We start from the raw sequence: 23,535 nt of genomic DNA on the forward strand, positions 1-23,535 counted from the left end.
ATGAAGTTGTATTTGTGTTTGTCAAAGGTGGTGTAGTGGGGATCACCACTCGCTATGCACGTGGATGTACCTACGGTGTGAGAAACTGTATGTTAGCAGTTATTTTGTTAATGCTAAAAAGTAATAAAACAGTAGCACAAGTAGAGAAGAGTCATAAAGTCTGCAAGCTGACTCAGTAATGTCAGTTACACAGCAACATCTAACGTTTTCTAACATTAGCTAAAAGAATCTTTTAGCTAAGATACATCAGAAGTAGTATCGCTGTAGCAGCACATTTATTATTTTTGACTGACTGTACTCTTGTGTGTGGAGCCGATGGGAACAGTTTGAAACACTTTTGCCTTCAGATGTGGTTGGACGACTGCAAGTACCAGTTCTTGTAGCAATTCCTTGACAATTTATCAGATACCATTACCTTTAGGATAGCAGCCTGCAACACCATTCGCCTCGCGACACTCTTCACTGGGGTCACACGAGTTGTCAACACATTCCAAGGTGTAGTTCCCTGCACAGCGACACAGCTTTGAGCAGCCATCTCCGAATATAATCTCGCCAGGCTAAAACAAAATTGAACAAAGGATCAACCATGAGTACCGTGTGTCACTAGAACTACATAGTACAACCTTCTTGTAATTTAATAATTACCATTATATGTTTTTACTAAACAGGAATGTATACATATGGGTATGCTAACAAGGATATCTGACCTCATAATAGTTATTCTGGTCATCCAGACAGCCACATTTCTCCAATGGGACACAGCGCCGTCCCTTGAAGACAAACCCTGGTTTGCAGAAGCAGCCACTGATACAGGAGCCAGAACAGTTGGTGGAAGGTTCCATACAGGTGGGGATACAAGCTGGACCACATTCTATATAGTCTGCATCAGGAGGGCATGGCTCTGTACAGCAGAAAGAATACGAAATTGGTAGATGGGCAAAATAAATGTAAGAAAGAATTGAAGAATTTAATAAAGAAACAAACGTTGATAAGGACTTGTCATACTTGTTGGCTTTGGTGTAGTTGGTCCAGGAGTTGTTGGTTTGGGTGTAGTTGGTCTAGGAGTTGTTGGTTTGGGTGTAGATGGACCGGGAGTTGATGGTTTAGGTGTAGTCGGGCTTGGAGTTGATGGTTTAGGTGTAGTCGGGCTTGGAGTTGATGGTTTAGGTGTAGTCGGGCCTGGAGTTGATGGGACAAGAGAGAGAGAAAGGGACAAGCTCCGGACATCAGAATACAACGCAGCAACTCATCATTTTAAGAAGAAGTAGAATGGTTATTCTTTTAACTCGCATTAGGGAGCTGCTACCCAAAAAAGACCTGATTATATTCCAGAAGTATGAAAACCTCAATGAAAATCACAAAAATTCAGCTAAAGTGTGTTGTGTGGTTCGTTCCATGTCTAAACAGCAACTCGTTACCCCATCTTCCCCCAAACTTCTAGCTTTGTTGCTCGGTTATGATCATACTGAACCCAAATAGGGGCCCAGTAGTTGTTGCCCCCTTATTCTCTGACATCACATCTTGTTCCCTTGCACCTAAATGTATCTTTATGTACACAAATAATTACAGGCCTTATTCTAAAGCCTTATCAGTGTTCAATATGTCTTACTAGTACTTCATAATTCATAGCTCAGTTAATTTGGATGGTGGTGCGCTAGGTGCAAACTTACTTGTGGGGTAGCAGCCCAGCTCTCCGTCCTGGCTTTTACACTCCTGCATCGGGGGGCATTCAGTGGGCATGCAGGTAATGAAGGGAGCATCACACCTGCACTTCAGCTTACAGTCCTCCACATAGAACTCGTCTCCAGGCTGACACACACACACACACACATTTGAGCTGCGTTAGCAGATGAGGAAGCTTAAATCGAAGACCACGATATTCTCACAAAGCACAAATCTCCCACACACGCAGACCATTCCCTGGAGGCTTATCAAACCCACTTCACTGTACCTCATAATACTGGCCGTTGTTGTGTGTGCAGCCACATGAAGTCGTCTTGACGCACTTGCCGGCGCTCAGGACGTAGTCCGGATCACACACACAGGACTCGGAGCAGGGCCCGCCGCAGGAGGGAGGTTTCCCGGTGCACGTCTCCTGACAGGGGTCTGCACAGGGCTCATAGTGGCTGTTGGGGGGGCAGCTCGGAGCTACAGTAGGGGGGAGGACGGGAGGGTGAAGTCAGTGATAGTGGTGGCAGAGATGTACAGAAACATTGAATGATGTATTATAACCAGCCATGGTTGCATGCAAAAATATGATGCCAAGATTAATTCAAACTATTAATAATTGTACAAAATGGCATTTACATGGCAGATTGTAACTACTTGGCCTAAAAAAATGAATGTAGCCTTCATGTATGTAAATTAAAATGTTTAAGTGTGAAATTATCCTTTTGCTGAGAAAGGAGTCATTTCCTGCTCAGGTTGATAACATGCCTTTACTCCGAGTCCTTCAACTAAAACCAAACTTGCACCAGTCTGAACATTATTGGCCAGTTGGGATTGATTTGTTATTCTGGGATGCTCGACAAATACGAGCCCAGATCGAACTAGAACTGCCGCCTCTCGGTTTTACGCCTCCACCAACCAGACAAATTGCAGTTTACATCATATCTGTCCAAAATGTCATCACTTCACTTTTGAAGAAGTTTCCAAGGCGTTCCTGAAATATCACGTTCACAAGAATGGTATGGATGGACGGACAGACGGACAACCCAAGAAACCCCGCATAATAATGACCTTACTGAGCCTTAAGAAGGGGCGCCCTAGTTGCCCATCTTGCCCTCCCTACATCCCTCCATCCATCTATCATTTTCTCCATCCGTTCTTTCACCCAACACTCACGGCAGAAGGTTTCATTCCTCCAGGGTCCGATGTTCACCCCGCGGTCCTGGCATTCGTTGACGTAGGCCTCTATGGCTTCGCACAGAATGGGCTTGGCTCCATCCAGCTCACACAGGTCAAAGACACAGTCCCTGAAGTAATTCTGAACACACACACACACACACACACACATTTCGTTGAGTTACAGTGCCTTAGTCTGTCTCCATTGTCAACCAGAAATTGTAATTTCTGTCTCTTATTTTAATGCAATTTTCTCGATGACATCAAAAGTGGGAACTGCTTCGTAATAGTGCGTACTGTATAGGCCTGTGTGTGTGTGTGTGTGTGTGTGTATGTGAGTGAAGTGACTTACATTTGGGTTGACTTTGCGGTGGCACACAGCGAAGGGACCCTTTTTGTCCAGCAGGATGCCGCAGTATCCTGAGCTCTCATACAGTTCCTGCTCTCCTTCGTCACACTCAGGGATGGTGGTGTTGGGTTTTTTGTTACACCTGTCAACACAGACAGTTAGTTAGAGAAGCTCCGTGTGTTGTTTGTTAGTTTTTCTCCCCTAGCAATTGTAACAAAGGGTTGATCGATGTGTACCCATTTGTTCAGGATGGAATAAATACATCAAAATGGCGTTAAAATATACAATCAATCACAAAAACAAATCCAATGCGACTCACTCTGGATCGGTGTTCCAGCTGTGTCCAAAGTCATTGGCATTGTTGGTCAAAGATCCATTTGGTTTACGGAAGTCATCTTTGGAATCTCCATCGTAATCTCCACACAGTCCACACAGTTTGTTCTGATAGCTGCAAGAAAATCAGCAAGTTAGTGATTTGAGGAGATGAAAAAGCAACAATTCAGTCCAAGAGTTTGTGACTTGTTTTCATTCACACCATTACTAATGTTTTCACTCATTATCAGACTTTATTGTCAGCATCACTCCAAAATCTCCATTGGAAATAGTTTTGTCCGTGGAGTCGGGGTACGAATGTAAAGTTCAGTCTTTCTTTACTCACTCTTTGATCACTTTGATGTCCATGAAGTGGTTTCCATCATAACGAACAGTCACACCAAAGTTCATGGACACAGTGTAGTGCTTTCCTGACTTGAACACAGAGACACCAGGGGCCGGAGTCACTGGCACGTTTACATTGGTTCCGTTCACCTGTGCGGGGAAAAGCAAGTGCAAATAAGATAATGAGTGATGACTGAGGAAACAGAAACACTTAACGATTAAAAACTCTCTATGTATAGAATCTCAAACTGCAATTAGCAATTGAAACGGTGTATTTTCTGCAGATAATTCACATGATTTCTGGACATTAGCTCTGGTAAATATGTCATAGATATGAAAATAGTATGATGGTTGTCACCCTGAAACCCTGTCTCCTTCAAAATGTGGTTCCGATACAATTTAACAGCATTCTCAATTATGTTTCTAGGGAAATATATATTTTCCCAGATTACGGTTGCATTTTTAAACATATGGTTAACTCAATTTGAAATACAACAAAACTACTTCGTTAGGTTTATTAAAACATTGTTTGGCTTTAAGGTATGGACGTAACTTAAAATATCAACATCAATTTTTGGTTCGACACGGGACGTGATTGTTCCCCCCCACCTCCTCCATACAGGGCTTCCGTGGACTGTGATTAGAAAGGTATTTGTGAATCATCTAAAACAAACGTAATGCGGGAGAAAATATTTTTCTCTCGAAATGTGATTGACTGTGCAGTTTTGTACAGGAACGCACATTTTAGGAGACCAGGCTGCACCCTGCCACACTGTCTGTTAAAAAACGTAGTTAGTTTCTCCCCTCATTTATTACCTGCACAGTGCCTCCTTTGAGGATGGAGATCTTCACCGTGTGTACATATACATGCACGGCCTTCACATAGGAGATTCTGGGATTGTTAAAACGATGTTCGTTGTCCGTATGGACCTCAAAGTGTGGCAGAGACGTTTCATTGCAGGGTCGAGACATCAAGTAGCTGCAGTTGCCCATGAAGTTGTATTTGCGTTTGTCAAAGGTGGTGTAGTGGGGATCACCACTCGCTATGCACGTGGATGTACCTACGGTGTGAGGAACTGTATGTTAGCAGTTATTTTGTTAATGCTAAAAAGTAATAAAACAGTAGCACAAGTAGAGAAGAGTCATAAAGTCTGCAAGCTGACTCAGTAATGTCAGTTACACAGCAACATCTAACGTTTTCTAACATTAGCTAAAAGAATCTTTTAGCTAAGATACATCAGAAGTAGTATCGCTGTAGCAGCACATTTATTATTTTTGACTGACTGTACTCTTGTGTGTGGAGCCGATGGGAACAGTTTGAAACACTTTTGCCTTCAGATGTGGTTGGACGACTGCAAGTACCAGTTCTTGTAGCAATTCCTTGACAATTTATCAGATACTATTACCTTTAGGATAGCAGCCTGCAACACCATTCGCCTCGCGACACTCTTCAGTGGGGTCACACGAGTTGTCAACACATTCCAAGGTGTAGTTCCCTGCACAGCGACACAGCTTTGAGCAGCCATCTCCGAATATAATCTCGCCAGGCTAAAACAAAATTGAACAAAGGATCAACCATGAGTACCGTGTGTCACTAGAACTACATAGTACAACCTTCTTGTAATTTAATAATTACCATTATATGTTTTTACTAAACAGGAATGTATACATACGGGTATGCTAACAAGGATATCTGACCTCATAATAGTTATTCTGGTCATCCAGACAGCCACATTTCTCCAATGGGACACAGCGCCGTCCCTTGAAGACAAACCCTGGTTTGCAGAAGCAGCCACTGATACAGGAGCCAGAACAGTTGGTGGAAGGTTCCATACAGGTGGGGATACAAGCTGGACCACATTCTATATAGTCTGCATCAGGAGGGCATGGCTCTGTACAGCAGAAAGAATACGAAATTGGTAGATGGGCAAAATAAATGTAAGAAAGAATTGAAGAATTTAATAAAGAAACAAACGTTGATAAGGACTTGTCATACTTGTTGGCTTTGGTGTAGTTGGTCCAGGAGTTGTTGGTTTAGGAGTAGTCGGGCTTGGAGTTGATGGTTTAGGTGTGGATGGACCGGGAGTTGTTGGTTTAGGTGTAGTCGGGCTTGGAGTTGATGGTTTAGGTGTTGATGGACCAGGAGTTGTTGGTTTAGGTGTAGTCGGGCCTGGAGTTGATGGTTTAGGTGTACTCGGCCCAGGAGTTGTTGGTTTAGGTGTAGTCGGGCTTGGAGTTGATGGTTTAGGTGTTGATGGACCAGGAGTTGTTGGTTTAGGTGTAGTCGGGCCTGGAGTTGATGGTTTAGGTGTGGATGGACCGGGAGTTGATGGTTTAGGTGTAGTCGGGCCTGGAGTTGATGGTTTAGGTGTACTCGGCCCAGGAGTTGTTGGTTTAGGTGTGGATGGACCAGGAGTTGTTGGTTTAGGTGTAGTCAGGCTTGGAGTTGATGGTTTAGGTGTTGATGGACCAGGAGTTGTTGGTTTAGGTGTAGTCGGGCCTGGAGTTGATGGTTTAGGTGTGGATGGACCAGGAGTTGTTGGTTTAGGTGTAGTCGGGCCTGGAGTTGATGGTTTAGGTGTTGATGGACCAGGAGTTGTTGGTTTAGGTGTGGTTGGTCCTGGAGTTGTTACCGGTGGTAGAGCTATAAATAAAAAATAAAGAGTGTCTTATGAAAACACCTGTCATTGACACAGCATATGCATATGTTGATGGTGCAGAGAGTAACTTGAATTCCTCTCTCTTCAGTTTCTCACCTTTGCAGGTCATGACACACACAGCATCAACGGCAATATCGGTTTTAGGAGTTTCTCCAAAGGTACCCACGATCACAAACTGAAATACATAAAAATGGGACAAGAAAGTTAATGTAACCCTATGCACATACACAGAGACAGATATTGTTCAAGTATTTACCTGAATGGCAGCAGCTCCCAAGTACCGGACCTCTGCGGGCTTCCAGCCCTGACCCTGGTTACCCCTTACAGTGAAGAGAGCAGGTCCAAGGCTTCCACCTTGTAAACAGAAAAACAAATTCAAACGAAACAAACGTGTTAATGCTGTCTGTTTTCCTGTCTGTATGGACATTACGATAAATGTAATCGTTTACCTGTGGTGATGGTGTGGACGCTGAGCTCCATGGTGGTGCTGGTGCCATACAAGTAGTAGTGGAAGGTGAGGTCCAGACATCCAGTGGAGGAGGTTATTAGAGTACTTGTGATCTGAGACTTGGCTCCAGGGATAGCCTCGGTAGAATCCATCAACATGTATGAGCCCACTATGTATGGAAGGATCAAAATAAACAATTGTCATGTTGGTAAGAATAAATCAAAATCAAATCAACTGAAGTATATGGCAAAATTCATACAAAGTCAATGAAAAGTGTTTTGAGATTTTTTTAAGTTAGCAAAAAAAAGAAAAAACACATACATCCAGGTTTGGAGAAGTCATCATCAGGCCCGGTGCCTTCAGTTTCAGTTTGTCCAGTCCACTGGTCGAAGCCAAATAAAGTAGGATTCTCAGTTTGAGTCGTCCACCCACAAAAATCACCAGTATCAAAATCACAGCCAGACACACAAGCTGTGAACAAAACATTTGGACAATCAGTGATACAGCAATTTGTGTTTGTGTCGTGGTGTGTGAGTGTGTTAGTGTGTAAGTTTACCGGGACATGCTCCTTCAGTGATGACGATGTTGTCCAGACCTGTGTCACAGGAAGGACTGAGGCCTCTCTGAGCCTCAAACACAATCTATGGACACAGAGCATACCTTATCACCCTACATGAGTTATAGATTAATTTAAATTTTGTAATCTGGTTAGATTGAATTAATTATTGTGGCAATTAACTCAGTAAATCAGCCCAACGCTATAATTTTTGTTTCACAAAACAGTAAGTGTGTTTCCATCCATTGTTTTCTTTTTCCGGTTTAATTAGTGATTTTTAGAAATACCAATGTATTGGGGTCCTGGGGTCCAGTCAAAAGCAACCAATTTAGCATATGCAGCTTTTATAGATGGAACTATTTATTGAGTTCATGTTTGCTATTGGTCACAATTTAAAGTCTGTGCATTAGGAAGGTCTGTCAAAGCCATCCAGACTTAATTTGGGGGAAACCCAAGTATATTTGAAAAATGATTTAGAAGAATTAACTTTTAAGAAAGAATTAACTTTTTGTTAGAATATTTCATGACACTCACAGTGACGCTCTGACTGCTGGGTTTGGACACGGTGACAGAGCCCTTCAGCCAGGATCGACTCTGGATACCCATCTTCTTCCAGACCTCCTCATCACCGGTGGGCTTCTTGGCCAGAACACTCAACACATTTTGATTGTCTGATCCGTACATGTAGTATCGGAACTGGACACAGATCTGAGAGGCCGATGATGAGAGGGCAGGGCTCAGCAGACGCGCTTTCTGTCCATTAGCAACATTGTCACACTCATGGTAGATATAGTAGCCCGCTGCAGACAGATTGAGACAAAAGAAGACGTGTATTGAGTCATAATTTAGTGTGTCCATCTTAAGACTCTCAATTAACCTCAATCATGGCCTGGCCATTGGTTACACTAATTGTACAGAAATGAGATATTTCAGATAAATCATGCATTCAGGACTGACCTCCATCAGGGTAGTCTCCACTGGGGCCAGTACCAAGTGTCGGGGTTGAGCCTGTGTGTCGGGTCCAGTCACCGTTGTCTGCTCTGTCCTGACTGAACCTGCAGAATGGTTCTCTGTCCTGGTTAAAGTCACAGGAAGTCAGCACTACAGCTGCAGAAACACAAAGACGACACAGGGAGATAGACAAATGGATATCGCAGAGGTCAATAACAGCAATTGATATAATTTACCACCAAAACAATCCGTGGTCATTGCAATGAATTATTCAATGCAGCTATTAGCAAGATCTCGCTTTTTGAGATTCTGGGCCAATACAAGATGAGTGGTTCTAAGATAAAAGATGGATCGAAGAGAATAGGTTTGGTTCCAGATGAGTCTCGCTGAAGTCCCACGAGTTGTAAAATCCCTAATATATACTGTACATTGCAGAATAGATGCAGAAGACCTGGGTCATTTAAAACACTGAGGTCTAGCCATTTTGGCGTCATGCACCACTGAGCAACTTTATCTTATGAACGGCCCCGCATCCAAAGCTGTACCCATTTATCTTTATCAATCCATAACCTCAACAACCTCCATCAATCCATCTGTAAGCTTATTGCTGTGATGACAACACAAAGACAAACACTTAAAAAAATGTTGAATCTGATCTTGGCAATGTCCTCAAGTTTGGAAATCTAATGCCAGCATCTATGCTGGTGTAACTCATTGTAAAATAGTTACTAAAACATTTAGAATAATCTCCATTCACTAATCATTATTTTAATTGTATTAATAGCTACATCTTTTATTTTATTCCCCTTTATTTTATTCTGTATTTAATTTATTTTCAGTTTTAGCTCAAAGGATCTAATTTGGCATCAGTGAGTGTTCTATTGGAAGAAACTTGACAACAAACAAACTTATTGGTTCAAGGTGGAATAATTAATAATAGGTGCAAAAAATAACTCAAGTCCTGCCTCCTTCACTCAGGTTAGAGTCTGATGTGACGCAAGCAGAGCATGGAGGGAGCAATTATGGAGTGATATTACACACGAAACATTACTTGTACTTGATGTAAAAACCATTTGAGCATTTAAGAGTTCAGTCAGCTATTAAAACGACCCCGAGAACACCGGACCCTCGTTTTATTCTTTTCTTTTCTCGGTGAGTTACGAACAGAAGATATATTCTGAGATATATTTTATTTTATTTAGGGTGCATCCACTTTCAAAGACAGTTCAAACAGAGTAAGATTGAACGCTGTTCTATTATATGTGTGTTATTCCAATGATCTGGCTTTAAACCTACCTCTGTGTTCTGTTTACTCATTTACTCGATTACTCATCACCCCTTCTTATGAATCCAGACACTGGTCCAGTGTGCACTTACCTCAGAGGTGGGTTACACTAGCTTACCCATCGTTTCTTAGAGGGAGTGAGACTGAGTGAGGACTGCTATCCCCCTGTAGTGTTCTGTGTGTGTGTCTGATCTGTGTTAACACATCTGCACAGTGTTAATGTGTTTGTATGTTATGTTAGTAAAGGAGCTGGAAAGAGGTAAAGTCCATGAGGACAGTATGGTGGGGTCATCATGTCATGCTACTGTCTCAGCACTGTGTGAGCATGCCATCCAACTTCTACAAATAATCACATTTAGATTCTAGAAAATACACAGGATTTATTACATGCTGAAAACAAACATACCATCTCTCTGTGTTTTCTGCAGGCTGTAAAAGAGAGAGAGAGACACATGAACAGATTCAGATTTGTTTGTCAAGTTTGGTTAAAAGCACCTTGTTTGTCTTCATTGATATCCAAAACATTACCACGGACGAATTAGTAATTCAAATACTTTAAGGATCACTCCTCTATGGTTGTGTGAGGTAGATCCAGATACACAGAGATAAATGTACTGGACCGCTGAAATGTAAAGTGTAGATTTATCTAAAGTCAATAAAAACAAGAGCTTATTTACTCAAATTGGCAACATACAAGCTGCAGTCATCAACATGAGACGGTTAATTATAACAGGTTTATATCATCAAAACAAGCAATACTAAGTGTGACCCATGCGTCGGACTTGAGAAACGAGACACTGCTCCCATTTATGAGCAGTCGGTATGAAGTGTAATGCTGCATTAGATAATCATTATGTCACAACGTGTACAATAAAGGCACCATCTTTATATGGATTTAATGTGAATTCACACTGATACCACAGAGCAGCAGTTCCCAACCCGAGGGTCTGGAATCTCAGGAAGACAATTAACAAGATAAGAAAGAAGTTTAAAATTTGAAAAAAAAAAAATATATAAAATTAAAATTAAATTAAATTCCAGTCCAAACACAGGTAACTCTTCTGAATGATACATGCAGAAATCTGAATAACTAGCATTGTTTAAGATTAGTGGATTGACAGAAAAGGAATTATTCACCATTTTTAAAAGATTTGTGAAACATTTAGAAATGTATTGCTTTTCATAAAATTGACTGCTAATTTTTGAATTGTTGGTATGCCAAAATCATGTAACAAGTGATTTGTCATGTTGGATGTGATATTTTTGGGGACTCACCTGTGCTCTGCCTGTCCTCCACATATCCACAAGAGCAGGAATAGAAACTTTAGTGTATCCATGGCTAACTGTTAGTTAGCTGGGAGGACACAGAGGGACAGAGCGGAGGACTTTATATAGAGGGCTGAGATGGTATGGGGGTGGGGGGTGTGGATGCTGAATTCTTGCATTACTTGATGTTGCAAAATGTGTAAATGAGTAACCGTTGGTGATAGGGACAGGGTGTGTTTTCGTTGTGTGTGATTTTGTAGGTGTGTGTGTGTGTGTGCTCTTTGACATCTCAGCAGTTCACAGGGTGGGTGGGGATGCCCATCAAACACTATATTACAAATCACCAACTTGTACTGTGAGACATTATGGAGCTCGTTGTGTAATAAACAGGACACTTTGATCACATGGACACACCTTTTCATGGATGTGGACGTGTGTGAGAAGAAGGCTCGTCTCTGTCTGTGTGTGAAATGGAAATACAGTAACATTATATCCTTTTGACTCGAGTCACATATTTGATGACTTTATTAAAAAACACTTGCAACTCGACATAAACACCAATGACTCTCACTTCACATGGACTTGAGTCTACTTGTCACCTTCCCCCAGGCCCAAATATTAAAAAGTATGATATTTAAAAAGTGTAATTAATTTCCTTTGACTTAGACTCACGTTGGCGCTATTCACTCCTAGCAAGTCAACACTAAATCATTATATTTTTTTCATATTCTTTTTTTTTCATGGCAAACGGAACACAGAACGGAACACGGAACTGAACACGGAACTGAACTCGGAACTGAACAGTCACACTTTTTTTTGTTTGAACAAAATAAACCTGATGACGTTTAACATGCCATTACATTTTAGGACTTGCTGAGCACCCGAAACACAAAGTTTAGGTCTTGACTTGGGACTTGACTTAGGACATGACTTAGGACATGACTGGGGACTTGACTTGGGACATGACTTAGGACATGACTTAGGACATGACTTGGGACTTGACTTGGGACATAACTTGGGACATGACTTGGGACATAACTTGGGACATGACTTGGGACATAACTTGGGACATGACTTGGGACATAATTTGGGACATAACTTGGGACATGACTTGGGTCATGACTTAAGACATAACTTGGGACATAACTTGGGACATGACTTGGGACATAACTTGGGACATAACTTGGGACATGACTTGGGACATGACTTGGGACATAACTTGGGACATGACTTGGGACATGACTTGGGACATAACTTGGGACATGACTTGGGACATGACTTGGGATTTCAGTGCAAAGACTTGAGACTTACTTGTGACTTCCAAAACCATGATTGGTCCCACCTCATCTCTTTTGGATTTTGATCAATTTATCCAAGCAATTTTATGGTAATTATTATTATTGAAACACAGAAAAAAGATATAGAATGTTGAGTTATTATTTGAGGCTTCAGACTTTACAGGGTTGAACTGATGAGGCCGTCTTCTGTCTCGGTCTTCTTACATTTCCAGCCTTGTTGCTTTTGTTATGCAAATCAAATTGTTAAACTTTGTTTTCCATAGCAACCAGACTGACTTAACTTGTGTGTACTTGTGTGTATGTGTACTTTGATCTCGGGCTCGCTCCATCACCAGTGACGCTCACAATGAGGGTTATGTGTGAAAGTGAGATCTAATCGCTGCCTTTAAGGCCCATGCTGTTGGTTTTAGTGTGAGCATTTGACTTGAAATCACCTACGTCTTGTATAAGCTTTTAGACTGACTCTGACTCTGGTTGTTTCAGTACACTCAGAAAATATGACATTTCATATTTGATGAAGGAATTTGATTGATGGCATGTTTGTACTTCTTGTGTTGACCCTCACTCACACAATACATTCCTTCACCATCACAGGAATAAATATTCAGAAGTTGTTAGGAAAATCTCTTTATTCATATGATTATTTAAAGCCACCATGTGCATCTGGTCCTGGATGAAGGAGACACTTGTAGTCCTTTCAAATGTTTTGAACATGAAGTACGCTGACCATCTTAAGGTGATGAGTTCTAATTGGTGACGAGAAAATACAGAGAGACAGTCACAGAGCTGCAAAGTAGAGGTAATGACGAGGTGTTGTAGTTTTCTTAAATATTAAGACTGTGGTAAGATTCCAAATGCTGGGAAATTGCACTACGACAATGTTTGAGGAGAGATGTTTTCATTGTAAACTCAGCAAGCTGACTCTATGAAGACCTGGGGCCCTGAGGTTCTGGGGGCCCCCAGGGCCCTGGGGCCGTTGCTAATCCAGGCTGGGGACACAGCAGGGTGCAGTCAGTATTTGAATATAGGGTGTGTTTCTTTTTCAAGTCAGTGTGATGAATGCAAGCCGTCACACTGTGTCCTCTCTTATGTTTGAACAGCTATGAGTGCAAAGCTCTTTTGATAAATGCTGGAATTTTCCCACTTTACTGTGACACTTTTGATTATATGGATTGACCGACTAAAAATGATAAATAATACCATGCATCATTTCAAAATGAGTAAAAACATGTGAATAATAAACAAGCAGTCCTTTTCTTTATCTTGTCAGAGATTGTCAGAGCAGCATGTAAAAATGAAACATGAAAATATCATAGAATCCAAGCTGCTCTGTAGGTGGAGATTGGACTTCACAATCATAAAAAGAACATCTACATGAGTCAGTTATCTGCGTGCGAGTGTGGAAGTCCCAGAGTCATAAAGATACTGGGATGGGAGGAAACTCCTCCAAAGTGAGGTGAGGGCATTTGTATTGGTATTCATCATGACAGAGGGAATTCTGTGTACTTTGTGAGGGTTGTGGTTGCAATCTGCTGTATTTTAGTTTACTTTAAATTTAGTTATTTTTGAGTATATTGTGCCAAGGGGAGTAGCAGAATATACATTTTCGGGCCTTACAAGGTTGGAGGACTTGTGTGTGTTGTATTCATCACTGCATGTGTTTGCACTTTGCTGACATGATTTAATGACATGATTGATCACTGTGTCATCTGGGTGGTACTCTAAATGTATGGCTCAATAATGAAATAGTCTGTAGTCTAAAGTTCAAGAGCAACTATGTTAGGTAACCAATGGGAAAAACTGACAACTGAAACATAAATGTTTAAGGAATGTGGATTTGTCCTGGCAGGCGCATTTTCTCAAATATATGAAAACCATGTGAATCAGTGGATGGCCTTTAATGAGCTTTAAAGGCCAAACATACTATATGTTCATAGATCTGCAGTACAGTGGAGGACTCATTCGCACCATCGCACTAAATACGTGTTCTACCATGTAGGCAGCCTAGAGGGTTTTTCATCATGGTTTTTTTCTCCACTAGAAAAGCACCTTAGCATAGAGCAGAGGTAGCCAACACGGTGCCCGCGGGCTTCTGGTCTAAAAATAGCACTAGTCACCATGGAGCTAAACATTTTAGTTGCTGTTCATTTTGAATCAAAATCGCATTAATGTAGATTTTAAAATGACAATATTTCTTGTCATAAGAGAGTTGGGTAACCGGAGGCGTACGGCGGACAGCCAGGACGAGGCCGCCGCACCACACTAGGTTTTCAGGTTCCGAATGGCGGGCGCTTCCCGTTGGCGCCGGATGCGCGCCGCGAGCGCACCCCGTCGTCAGGTCCGTCAGTCCTCGGAACAGGCCGCGGGGCAACAACTCGTGGGTGGCAGGGGTAGAGGTGAGGCAACGCAATCCGACCGAAAAGGCCCAGACTTCAAAGAGGTTTGAACGCGGGCGCCCGAAAGACGCTCGCGCGCCTCGGAGGGTTGGATCCCCCCCTCGGCTATCAGGGTTCATGCACATTTTGACCAATGGATTTCCATGACTTTTCCATGACTTTTCCATGACTTTAAACCAAATTTCCATGACCAAACATTTTGTGAAAGCTCGGTGTATACATGAAAAAGTGAGAAAATGTAGTATTTAAACTAACAATGAGAATTCCAAAGCATACAGTATACCTTAAATGACACAAACGAATGAGAGACAATAGTTTGATTAAAATAATAAACATTTATAAATATACTCTGGTTGACACTGACACATCAATAAGAGCTTTAGTAGGTAGTAGCATCCAGCTAGTGCACATATTGCTTTCCCTTTTGTAGTGCAAATATTTCATTGAACCCTGTTACTGTACGGCTTAATATTAACTTCCACTGTTACTGTACAGCCGTTAGAATTGTGGCCTATCTTCTATTTGCAATTAATATGCATTCAACCCAGTTCAATTATTTAAATGAAAATGATAATCTACTCTGGCTAAGGTACCTTATCAAGAGTAAAATAATAGCTGTGATCTATACACACCTCTGCATTAGCAACCCGCTGAAATGAAGGCATCTTAACCCTCTCATTACTTCAGTGTTCTTGAGAGCAACGTGGGACTGTTGGTACACTTTAACGTTAATGAGTGACAGCGTGAACTGAACCGGAACACGGGGGGCTGCATGTTTCATTACGTTACGTTTTTTTCCTTCTAAATCGTGATAATGACGAACGTTAACAGTCGACAAAGTTCCGCATGCAGTGGACGTTAACTTAACCGAGCAAGTCTGCACGGTAACGGAACATAACGTAACTCAAACTTTAACGGAGGGAAATGAAGACGCTGTAGACATCTGAACGCTGATTGGCCAAGACTCGACACATCAAAGATGTTCTATTGCGAAGATCACGACATCACCTTTTCTCCTCGTCTCACTCCAATCTGAGAAACGCTGGCTGGCAACGTAAATGAACGACATGAAAATATGAATATAACAAATTTTCATGACTTTTCCAAAACTTTTGGGATTTTATTTTTTTCCATGACTTTTCCAGGCCTGGAAATAACCATTTAAAAATTCCATGACTTTTCCAGGTTTTCCATGACCGTACGAACCCTGGGCTATAGACGAGACTGGTTACTAGTTTCTTCGTGGAGAAAAAGGTACCATTCGAAAAGCTGGTGTCGGTGACAACAGACGGGGCTCCCGCCATGACGGGCCGGCATGCAGGCTTTATTGCGCAATGCAAAGGTGACCCAGACTTCCCAAAATGTCTACATTACCACTGCATCATTCACCAGCAGGCGCTATGTGCAAAAGTAACCGGCTTTGATCATGTGATGACTCCTGTCGTGAAGATCATAAATGGCATCCGCTCCAAAGCCAAACAACACAGGATATTCATAACTGATGATTTGTATAAACATGGGACAGAGTTCATGATTTGTTCAAAAATGTTACAAAGGCAGTGGTTAGTACAAATGAGACATGATGTGAAGATATGACAGTTAATGATTTCATAAAAATGTTATAAGTGATAATTTGTACAAAAATATAACAGGTGTGATTTTGAACCAAATGCTACACATGTGCTTATTCATACAAAACTGTTTACAAAAATATCAGAGATGTGATACCTCTGACTTTCAAATGTTGAAACAGAATAACAGAAATAAATGTTTAAATATATCTGTTTCCTACCATTGTTGTGGAAATCATTGTTAATAATTATTGTGAGGAATAATTAACATTGACATGTGATCAGACAGTCTCTTCACACATATTATTATTAAGGTGATCTGTGCAACTCTGTTATTCAGGAATTTTGTATCAAACAAGTAGCCCTTCGTACTACTGAGTACCCTTGAAGTAGCTCTCAGTTACAAACAGGTTGGTGAGAAGAAATATCGTCATTTTAAAATCTACATTAATGCGATTTTGATTCAAAATGAACAGCAACTAAAATGTTTAGACGGAGCTCCATGGGGACCTAGTGCTATTTTTAGAACATGCCTTGCTGGCGACTCACGTGGTCCCTGCGGGCAACCAGGTGCCCGCGGGCAACGTGTTGGCTACCTCTGGTCTAGAGGGTACTACATGATGTTTTCTCCACTAGAAAGGCACCCTAGTCGACTCTAGAGGGTACTACATCATGTTTTCTCCACTAGAAGGGCTGCAGTGTATGATACATTTTCAGCATCAGGATTTTACTCTTTAAGCAGTTTAACAATATTGATACTTAATCTACATGTCTGTGATGAAATATCCAGATAATGCAATACCTACTGGTCGCTGTGAATAGAACAGAATTTAATTTTGATCTGTTCATTTATGCTTTCAATCTTCTGGAGTACACTTAAATGCAACATTCAGAAAGACTTAATGCTTACTTAATTATACTTCATACTAAAATACATTCACAGTTAGACAAAACATTATGTTGTCTACCGAGATATATGAGCTGAATAAGCTCAGTCGACTCCAATATAGATTCAACATTCTAAATATAGAGAAAACACGATCAGCAGACTGCATGATAGGCCTCCTGGAAACACCTGAGGGAGTGCCGATCAGCCAATGAATCACTGATCTTTGTACCAACAACACACTTCTCCTACACATCATCTTAGCAACAAACTGGGTGTGGCTCAGAGATGATCATGAGTATTTAAGCAAAGCGCTTGTGAAAATGCATACAATTTGAATTGTTATGGTTACGTCTTATTGAATACATATCTTACTAAGGACGGGCATTGTGGACAGATATTTCCTAAAGTCACTTAAATACTCAAGAAGAGTTGTGTTTCCTTTTAAATTAAACATCCTTTTTTCACAGATCTTGTATGAGACTACTTAACGGAAATGGAGGGTGGGTGTTCATTCTTGGATGTCATGGCAATACATTTATTGCCAGCAATTAAGGGTGTTTTAATGAATAGTACTTTATCCTTGTGTAGGTCCTAGCAAGAGGAGTTTAAGTAAGGTATATTGGCTCCTGCAATATTATTAGTTGTGTCTCTAATAAAGCACATATAGTGTTGAGTTCACAGTGTGTCTGTTGTGCATCAAAGGACACCTTTTAGATATACTCTTGTTCATCTTGTGAGGTCTCTGGTGTATCATAGTTTATTATTTCCTAGAAAATGATTTTAATATTAGAATGGGCAGAGTTTTGGGTGGGTTTAGTTTGAGATTCTGTTAAGTTTAACTAATTTATTTAATGTTGGGTAGTTTCATCTACAGCAATGCATCACATTCTATAAGGTCATGGTGTTTTACTTAGTGTTGCTGTCCTGTGAGAACCACGTATCTCTGAAGACTAAACCGCTTACAATTACCATTGCCGTTTTGCCTAGCAATAGCGAGGAAATGAAACAGAATATGCTGTCAATTCACTGAAGGGGCTGAAGCCCCCCTCAAAAATGGTGATGTCATTAAATTAAACTATTGTTTCTCACATGGAGAAGTTATTTATAACTCTAACATGCTACATATGTGCGTGCGTTCTGGTTTGTATGTTTTCTCCCCCTTCAAATTACACTCCAATAGCCTATCATCATACTTAACGATATAAAGTTGACACTGTCAGGTCCATTCTCCATCCATTGTGTGCGGTCCCTTTAAGAATTAGGATTTGGGAGTGACGCAGATATTCTTTATTTGAGAAAAGTTCATATTTGTGTTGTCAAATTTCACTATGACCCTCAAATTCTGTCTCTTGTGTTATCATATACTGAATGCAAGCAAAACTACAGAGCAAAATCACACTTTCTGATTGAACCAATCTATGAACTGTCTGAAACAATGGATATCCGCGGCCCCAAATGGGCCCCAAAACAAATTGCCGCTCCTTGGGGCTAAGCGCCCCTTTCTTTGAATCCTAGAAACGCCCCTGATTCACAGCATGTGCCTTTGAAGTTTCCCTTGTTTCCCTCCAACTTCGTGTGGTAAATAGCGCAATATCGACATTAAATACCGTATTAACATCAAAATGCATGACAACCTGTATTCATTGGCTGCGATGGCCGAGTGGTTAAGGCGTTGGACTTGAAATCCAATGGGATCTTCCCGCGCAGGTTCGAACCCTGCTCGCAGCGTCTTTTAGCACGACGGTGCTTGGGCAAAGAAATTATATTTTTACTTGTAGCTGGAAATCCTGGAAGGAAGATTGGATATTTTCCCTCCCATTCATACAATGGGTATAAAGTGTTGTTAACAACAATGTCCCGTGGATATAATGGTACTATATCATACAGTCTATGGTAAATATGAACATTTATAGCAATACTAAAAACAGCGACATGTAACCTTCCTTTGTGAACAAAAGGCACCGCTGGGATTCGAACCCAGGATCTCCTGTTTACTAGACAGGCGCTTTAACCATCTAAGCCACGGCGCCGCCTAACTGATGGCACCGACATAACAACTTATATATAAGGTATGGATGCATACGTGATGCTGTTTTGGCTTTTCGTAGTTGCATGTTTCTTTATACGCACTCATTTCAGAGCCTCAGTTTGCTTGTCACAGCAGAAAGACTTGAAATAGATCGCATTCGGGCTGGAGTCGCTCTCAGTTCTGTTGTTCTGTAGTAACTGAATGCTACCACAGAGCGACGCTAAGAAGCCATAAGATTAACATTGGAATTGCAGTCTTGCAATGTGCAACTTTCATTATCCTGATTAGAAGACGTCCATTCTTGACCTTGGCAATGGTACGGGTGACCATGAATACCATGGGAGAAAAAACGGCTGAACCTGTTAGCTGAGATTATTTTGTCACACATGCTTTTATGCTTCCACTTATTTTTTATCAAACACAGATTATTGTAACAGACAGCAGCGCCTGTCGCTGCCACAACGTTAATTTTTATTTTGTATCCATCGCAGAGTTGCATAATTTCAAAAAGCCCAACCTTACACAATCCACAATGATGTCTGGATAGTGAGATTAAACCTTCAGTGACTACATCAAGTTATTATGAGTGATACAAATATTCTACATTCTGAACATTTCTTAGAAATACAACACACATATTTTCTCCTGTGTGTAACTTTCATTATCCATGAGTTACTTCCTGTTACTAATCACCCCCAAAGCACCAGGCCACTCATCTTCCTCCTCTCTAACCACATTCAGTCTCTATTATTCTCTATTATTGGAACATTCCCTGTTTGGAATGCACACGTCATATAAGCCTCACAGTTACAAATATATATATATATATATATATATATATATATATATATATATATATATATATATATTGTACACTAAGTAAAGCTGTTGTTGATGTCAAACTAGGAATCCACAAACTTTTATGTTTTCTTTTTCAGTATTTGTCTAATTTCCGGTTTTATTTTGGCACTTGCCTGTTGTCTCTCGTGTCAGAGTCTTCACATCCTGCCCTTGTGTGTTTCCCCACCTGTGTGTTTTTCACAGGTGAAACACCTGTGTGTTTTCCACCTAAAAAGGCCCAAATCAATCAATATTAGTTTAAGTGAGCGCTATATTTAGAATATATGGGCCTGGATAAGTACCTCAAACATCCGAACTATCTCTTTACTGAATAAACAAATATGAGAATATGAGAGGTCTGTATTTGACCTGCGTGATGGATACAAATCATTATTCTATTGTGAATGTGGTTATGGATTATAGTCAGAAAAAGCATGGAATTCCATCATTGAACTGATTAGTGATTCAAAGCCCCGAGTGCTCATGTGTATTTGCTCATTTCCCGTCACACCTGGAGTCAACTGGAGTTCCAGTTGTGTTCCGGCACATGTGTATCAGGTAACAACCTAAATATAAAATACAGTGTGTTTGCACTCACAGCAGATGATGAGTCACATTTCTCAGACATCATTTGTCATGTTAAGATACAGACATGGAGACAACATTAAACGTGACACAGCAGGTTTCTGACTCATCTTTACATCATCATGTGACCCACGTTTTCATCAACCATCCTTCTTCTTCTGGGTCTTCTTCTACATTTCAAGGACGTTTTGAGCAGCTCTCCACACCACAACGCCCCAAAACATTTCTACCTTTTACCTAAAATTCATTTCACTTGCCACTTAAGTGCAAGTTATGTAGGAAGCTCCCAGCAGTCAGCACACACCTTGTTTTGCTGTTAACGTGAATCAGTGAAAGACCTGGTGGAAAGTTTCCTTTTAAAGCTGCAGTTTGTAACATTTATAAAAATAACTTTTTGTTATATTTCTTTTTAAACTGTCACTTTATCCTGACAGTAGTACACAAGACCGACAATCTGTAAAAAAATCTGGTTCCTTTGCCTCCTTTTAGAGACTCCTAACAGCATTTCAAGAATCAGCCGCTCCCAAAGTAAAACAACCAATCAGAGTCGAGGATTCTCTGGTGCAGCTGTCAATCACTGCTTGTGAACTCTGATCAAATTATCGAGCTAGGCAGCATTGGTCTAATCAAGATTCTGTTACTGCACTGCCTTTTTAGTTACTGTTTAGCTGTAAATTGAGAAAGTTTGTGTCAGGGCCCACCATGAAAAGCAGTCGTGACAAAACCACCGACCGGATCAAACATTTTCACTGCAGCTTTAAAAATGAAAGCATGACTTCAAAACAAGTCTGTTTGGAAGTCTGTTTCTCTTAGTTAAAGGAAATCTTTTATGTTCTTTTGATAGACAATCATCTCATTTTAGCATAGAAGTATAAAGGCTTCATGCTTTTTCTCAGCTTTTTTCTTTGTATTCTGAATGACTATTTTATGTTTAGACTTTCTTTATCCATATCCCCAATCCAAGTATGCTGCATGCATTAGTATATATAACATGGAGCTGGGACACAGCTCACACAGTACACACACACACACAGCTGGATCTGATTTCTGGTGCTTCACACATATTTATTTTTCCACATCTCTTCCGTCTCTTTTTCTGTCCGTGCGTTGCTCATATCAAATATTAAGGGAGCAGGAAGTGGTTTAAAGGTCAGTACGGGACCCTCCTCAAGAGAAGCACTAGATGGGAAAAAATGAGTAAGATCTTATAAATAAATGGAGCTCCACACTGTTTTTCCATGTCAGGCCTTAGGGCAACAAACATGCCCGGTTGAGTGACGGTGGTTAACACTTATCCTACAACCAGCAGCAGCCGAACCTGCGCTCCATTTATTACAAGCAGCTCTCCGTTGCTCTCTCTGTTATTGTCGTAAAGCTCTCACTTTACTGGAAGTGTGCAAACTGTGAATGTAGTGAGTGGGAAGAATGTGCTCAGGGACGAGCCTGGACTTGCAACTCTGAAGGGGTTGAACCTTCACCGGTGCGCAGAGGGAGATGGGAAACACAGCGGGGGAAAGTTGACTGAGGTTGAAGGGGCTCGTTTGTCATGGTCCTGTGAGGAGTGAATCACTGCCGGGAGGTGGATGCAAGTCTATGTGCCCTTTTAGTTTTTTTATTTGAAAGACCAAGGAAAAATGTACTTAAAGGTTTGGCTGAAGGTCCAGTTGGAACATTCAATAATCTCTGGCGCCTCCAAAAAAGTGTTTTTTCCACATTGTTCCTCTACTACACGATGGCCAGAAGTCGTCTTCTTTCTACTCTGTGACAAATTCTGGTGAAAAAAAAAATGTCACAATTTTCTCCGCCAGGAGATTATATGTTTGGTCATGTGTGTGTGTGTGTGTGCACATGTGAGTGTGTATGTCTGTTCATGGTTAACCCCCTCATGCTGGACCCATCAGCCTAATATATTTTTTGTGCTGAGCACTGACTACAACGGTGCGCTAATAGAGCTAACAGCTAACAAGGCCACTACAGCTAACGGAGCTAAACCCCCAGCAGGACTGACACTTTCTGTTCAGAGTTTCTGTTTTTGAAGCGGTTTATTGACGTATTTCTTAAAACGTATTTAAGCAGTGCAAAGGTCTCTTTGAATAAAATAACATCAAATGTAAAGTGCACTTCAGGTTGCCAAGTTCCCAGACGACATAACATCTGTGTCCTCAGTGGTAGCCACACACCACTGTCTGACAGCTTCAGCCTGGACTATTGAGTCTAGCTGAGTGTATTGTCTAATCAGGTCCATTTATGTAACACTGTTACGAGTCACCGGGAGACACAACAGCCGCTGTGCGGTGGTGGAGCTCTTAGACGGAGGCAGCGAGGACAAATAAATAACACTAAACGAGGGAATATCTTTTGGGAGAATGCTGGGGCTTTCAACGGGGTCGGACTTCCAATAAGCACTCGTGTGCACACAAACATACACAGACAGAAAGTTTGACTCAGTTATAAACACATCTCCTGATCCCTTCCTGTGAGGTGGGAGGTGATGGATATCAATAAATATTAATCCAACATGTTCATAGGGTGTTTGAAATTGACTCTCTGTGGAAAAAAATAAAAAAGGACGCAATGTCCCATTTTAGAGGGCATTGTTGCCTAGTAATACATTTGTTTAATAAAATAACATCTCTGATCAGTGACCACAAATCAGCCAACACCGTGAGATTAAAATATAAACATGAGCCAACGTGACCAACTTTTTACAAACCCACTTCAGACGTTGTTGTTGTTGTTGTTTCTGATTTGTCATCCGTTTGTATTTCTGTACCTCCAACCACAAACACATCCACATATTCTCCTCAGCACTTCACATTAAATCATTAACTGCACTCTTTTATGTGATTCGGTCCACTTCAATGATGGTCAGAATGACACACTGAGACCGTTTATTAAAGTGCGCTGTGTT

General features: G+C 41.0%; 1 protein-coding gene and 2 non-coding genes across 3 annotated transcripts in view; 1 reads left to right on the forward strand and 2 right to left on the reverse strand.

Moving 5' to 3' along the window:
• The window catches only part of zanl (zonadhesin, like), a 53,245-nt gene extending 43,373 nt beyond the window's left edge, over positions 1 to 9,872 (reverse strand). The window contains exons 1-10 of the mRNA XM_076086899.1: positions 9,869 to 9,872; positions 8,472 to 8,621; positions 8,049 to 8,314; positions 7,515 to 7,599; positions 7,280 to 7,429; positions 6,960 to 7,127; positions 6,767 to 6,864; positions 6,607 to 6,685; positions 5,901 to 6,443; positions 1,090 to 1,179 (exon numbers count right to left, since the gene is read on the reverse strand). Of these exons, the coding sequence (XP_075943014.1) occupies positions 1,090 to 1,179; positions 5,901 to 6,443; positions 6,607 to 6,685; positions 6,767 to 6,864; positions 6,960 to 7,127; positions 7,280 to 7,429; positions 7,515 to 7,599; positions 8,049 to 8,314; positions 8,472 to 8,621; positions 9,869 to 9,872 (1,633 nt within the window). The remainder of the gene's footprint in view (positions 1 to 1,089; positions 1,180 to 5,900; positions 6,444 to 6,606; positions 6,686 to 6,766; positions 6,865 to 6,959; positions 7,128 to 7,279; positions 7,430 to 7,514; positions 7,600 to 8,048; positions 8,315 to 8,471; positions 8,622 to 9,868) is intronic.
• Positions 9,873 to 18,816: 8,944 nt separating this feature from the next.
• Positions 18,817 to 18,898, forward strand: trnas-uga (transfer RNA serine (anticodon UGA)). The gene has a single exon. It is a non-coding gene; the product is annotated as a tRNA-Ser (tRNA).
• A 228-nt stretch (positions 18,899 to 19,126) lies between these two features.
• On the reverse strand, positions 19,127 to 19,200 carry trnat-agu (transfer RNA threonine (anticodon AGU)). The gene has a single exon. It is a non-coding gene; the product is annotated as a tRNA-Thr (tRNA).
• Between the last annotated feature and the right edge of the window lie 4,335 nt (positions 19,201 to 23,535).

This window comes from Anarhichas minor, unplaced genomic scaffold, assembly GCF_050575085.1.
Source record: "Anarhichas minor isolate MPS153535 unplaced genomic scaffold, ASM5057508v1 ptg000009l, whole genome shotgun sequence".
NCBI lineage: Eukaryota > Metazoa > Chordata > Actinopteri > Perciformes > Anarhichadidae > Anarhichas > Anarhichas minor.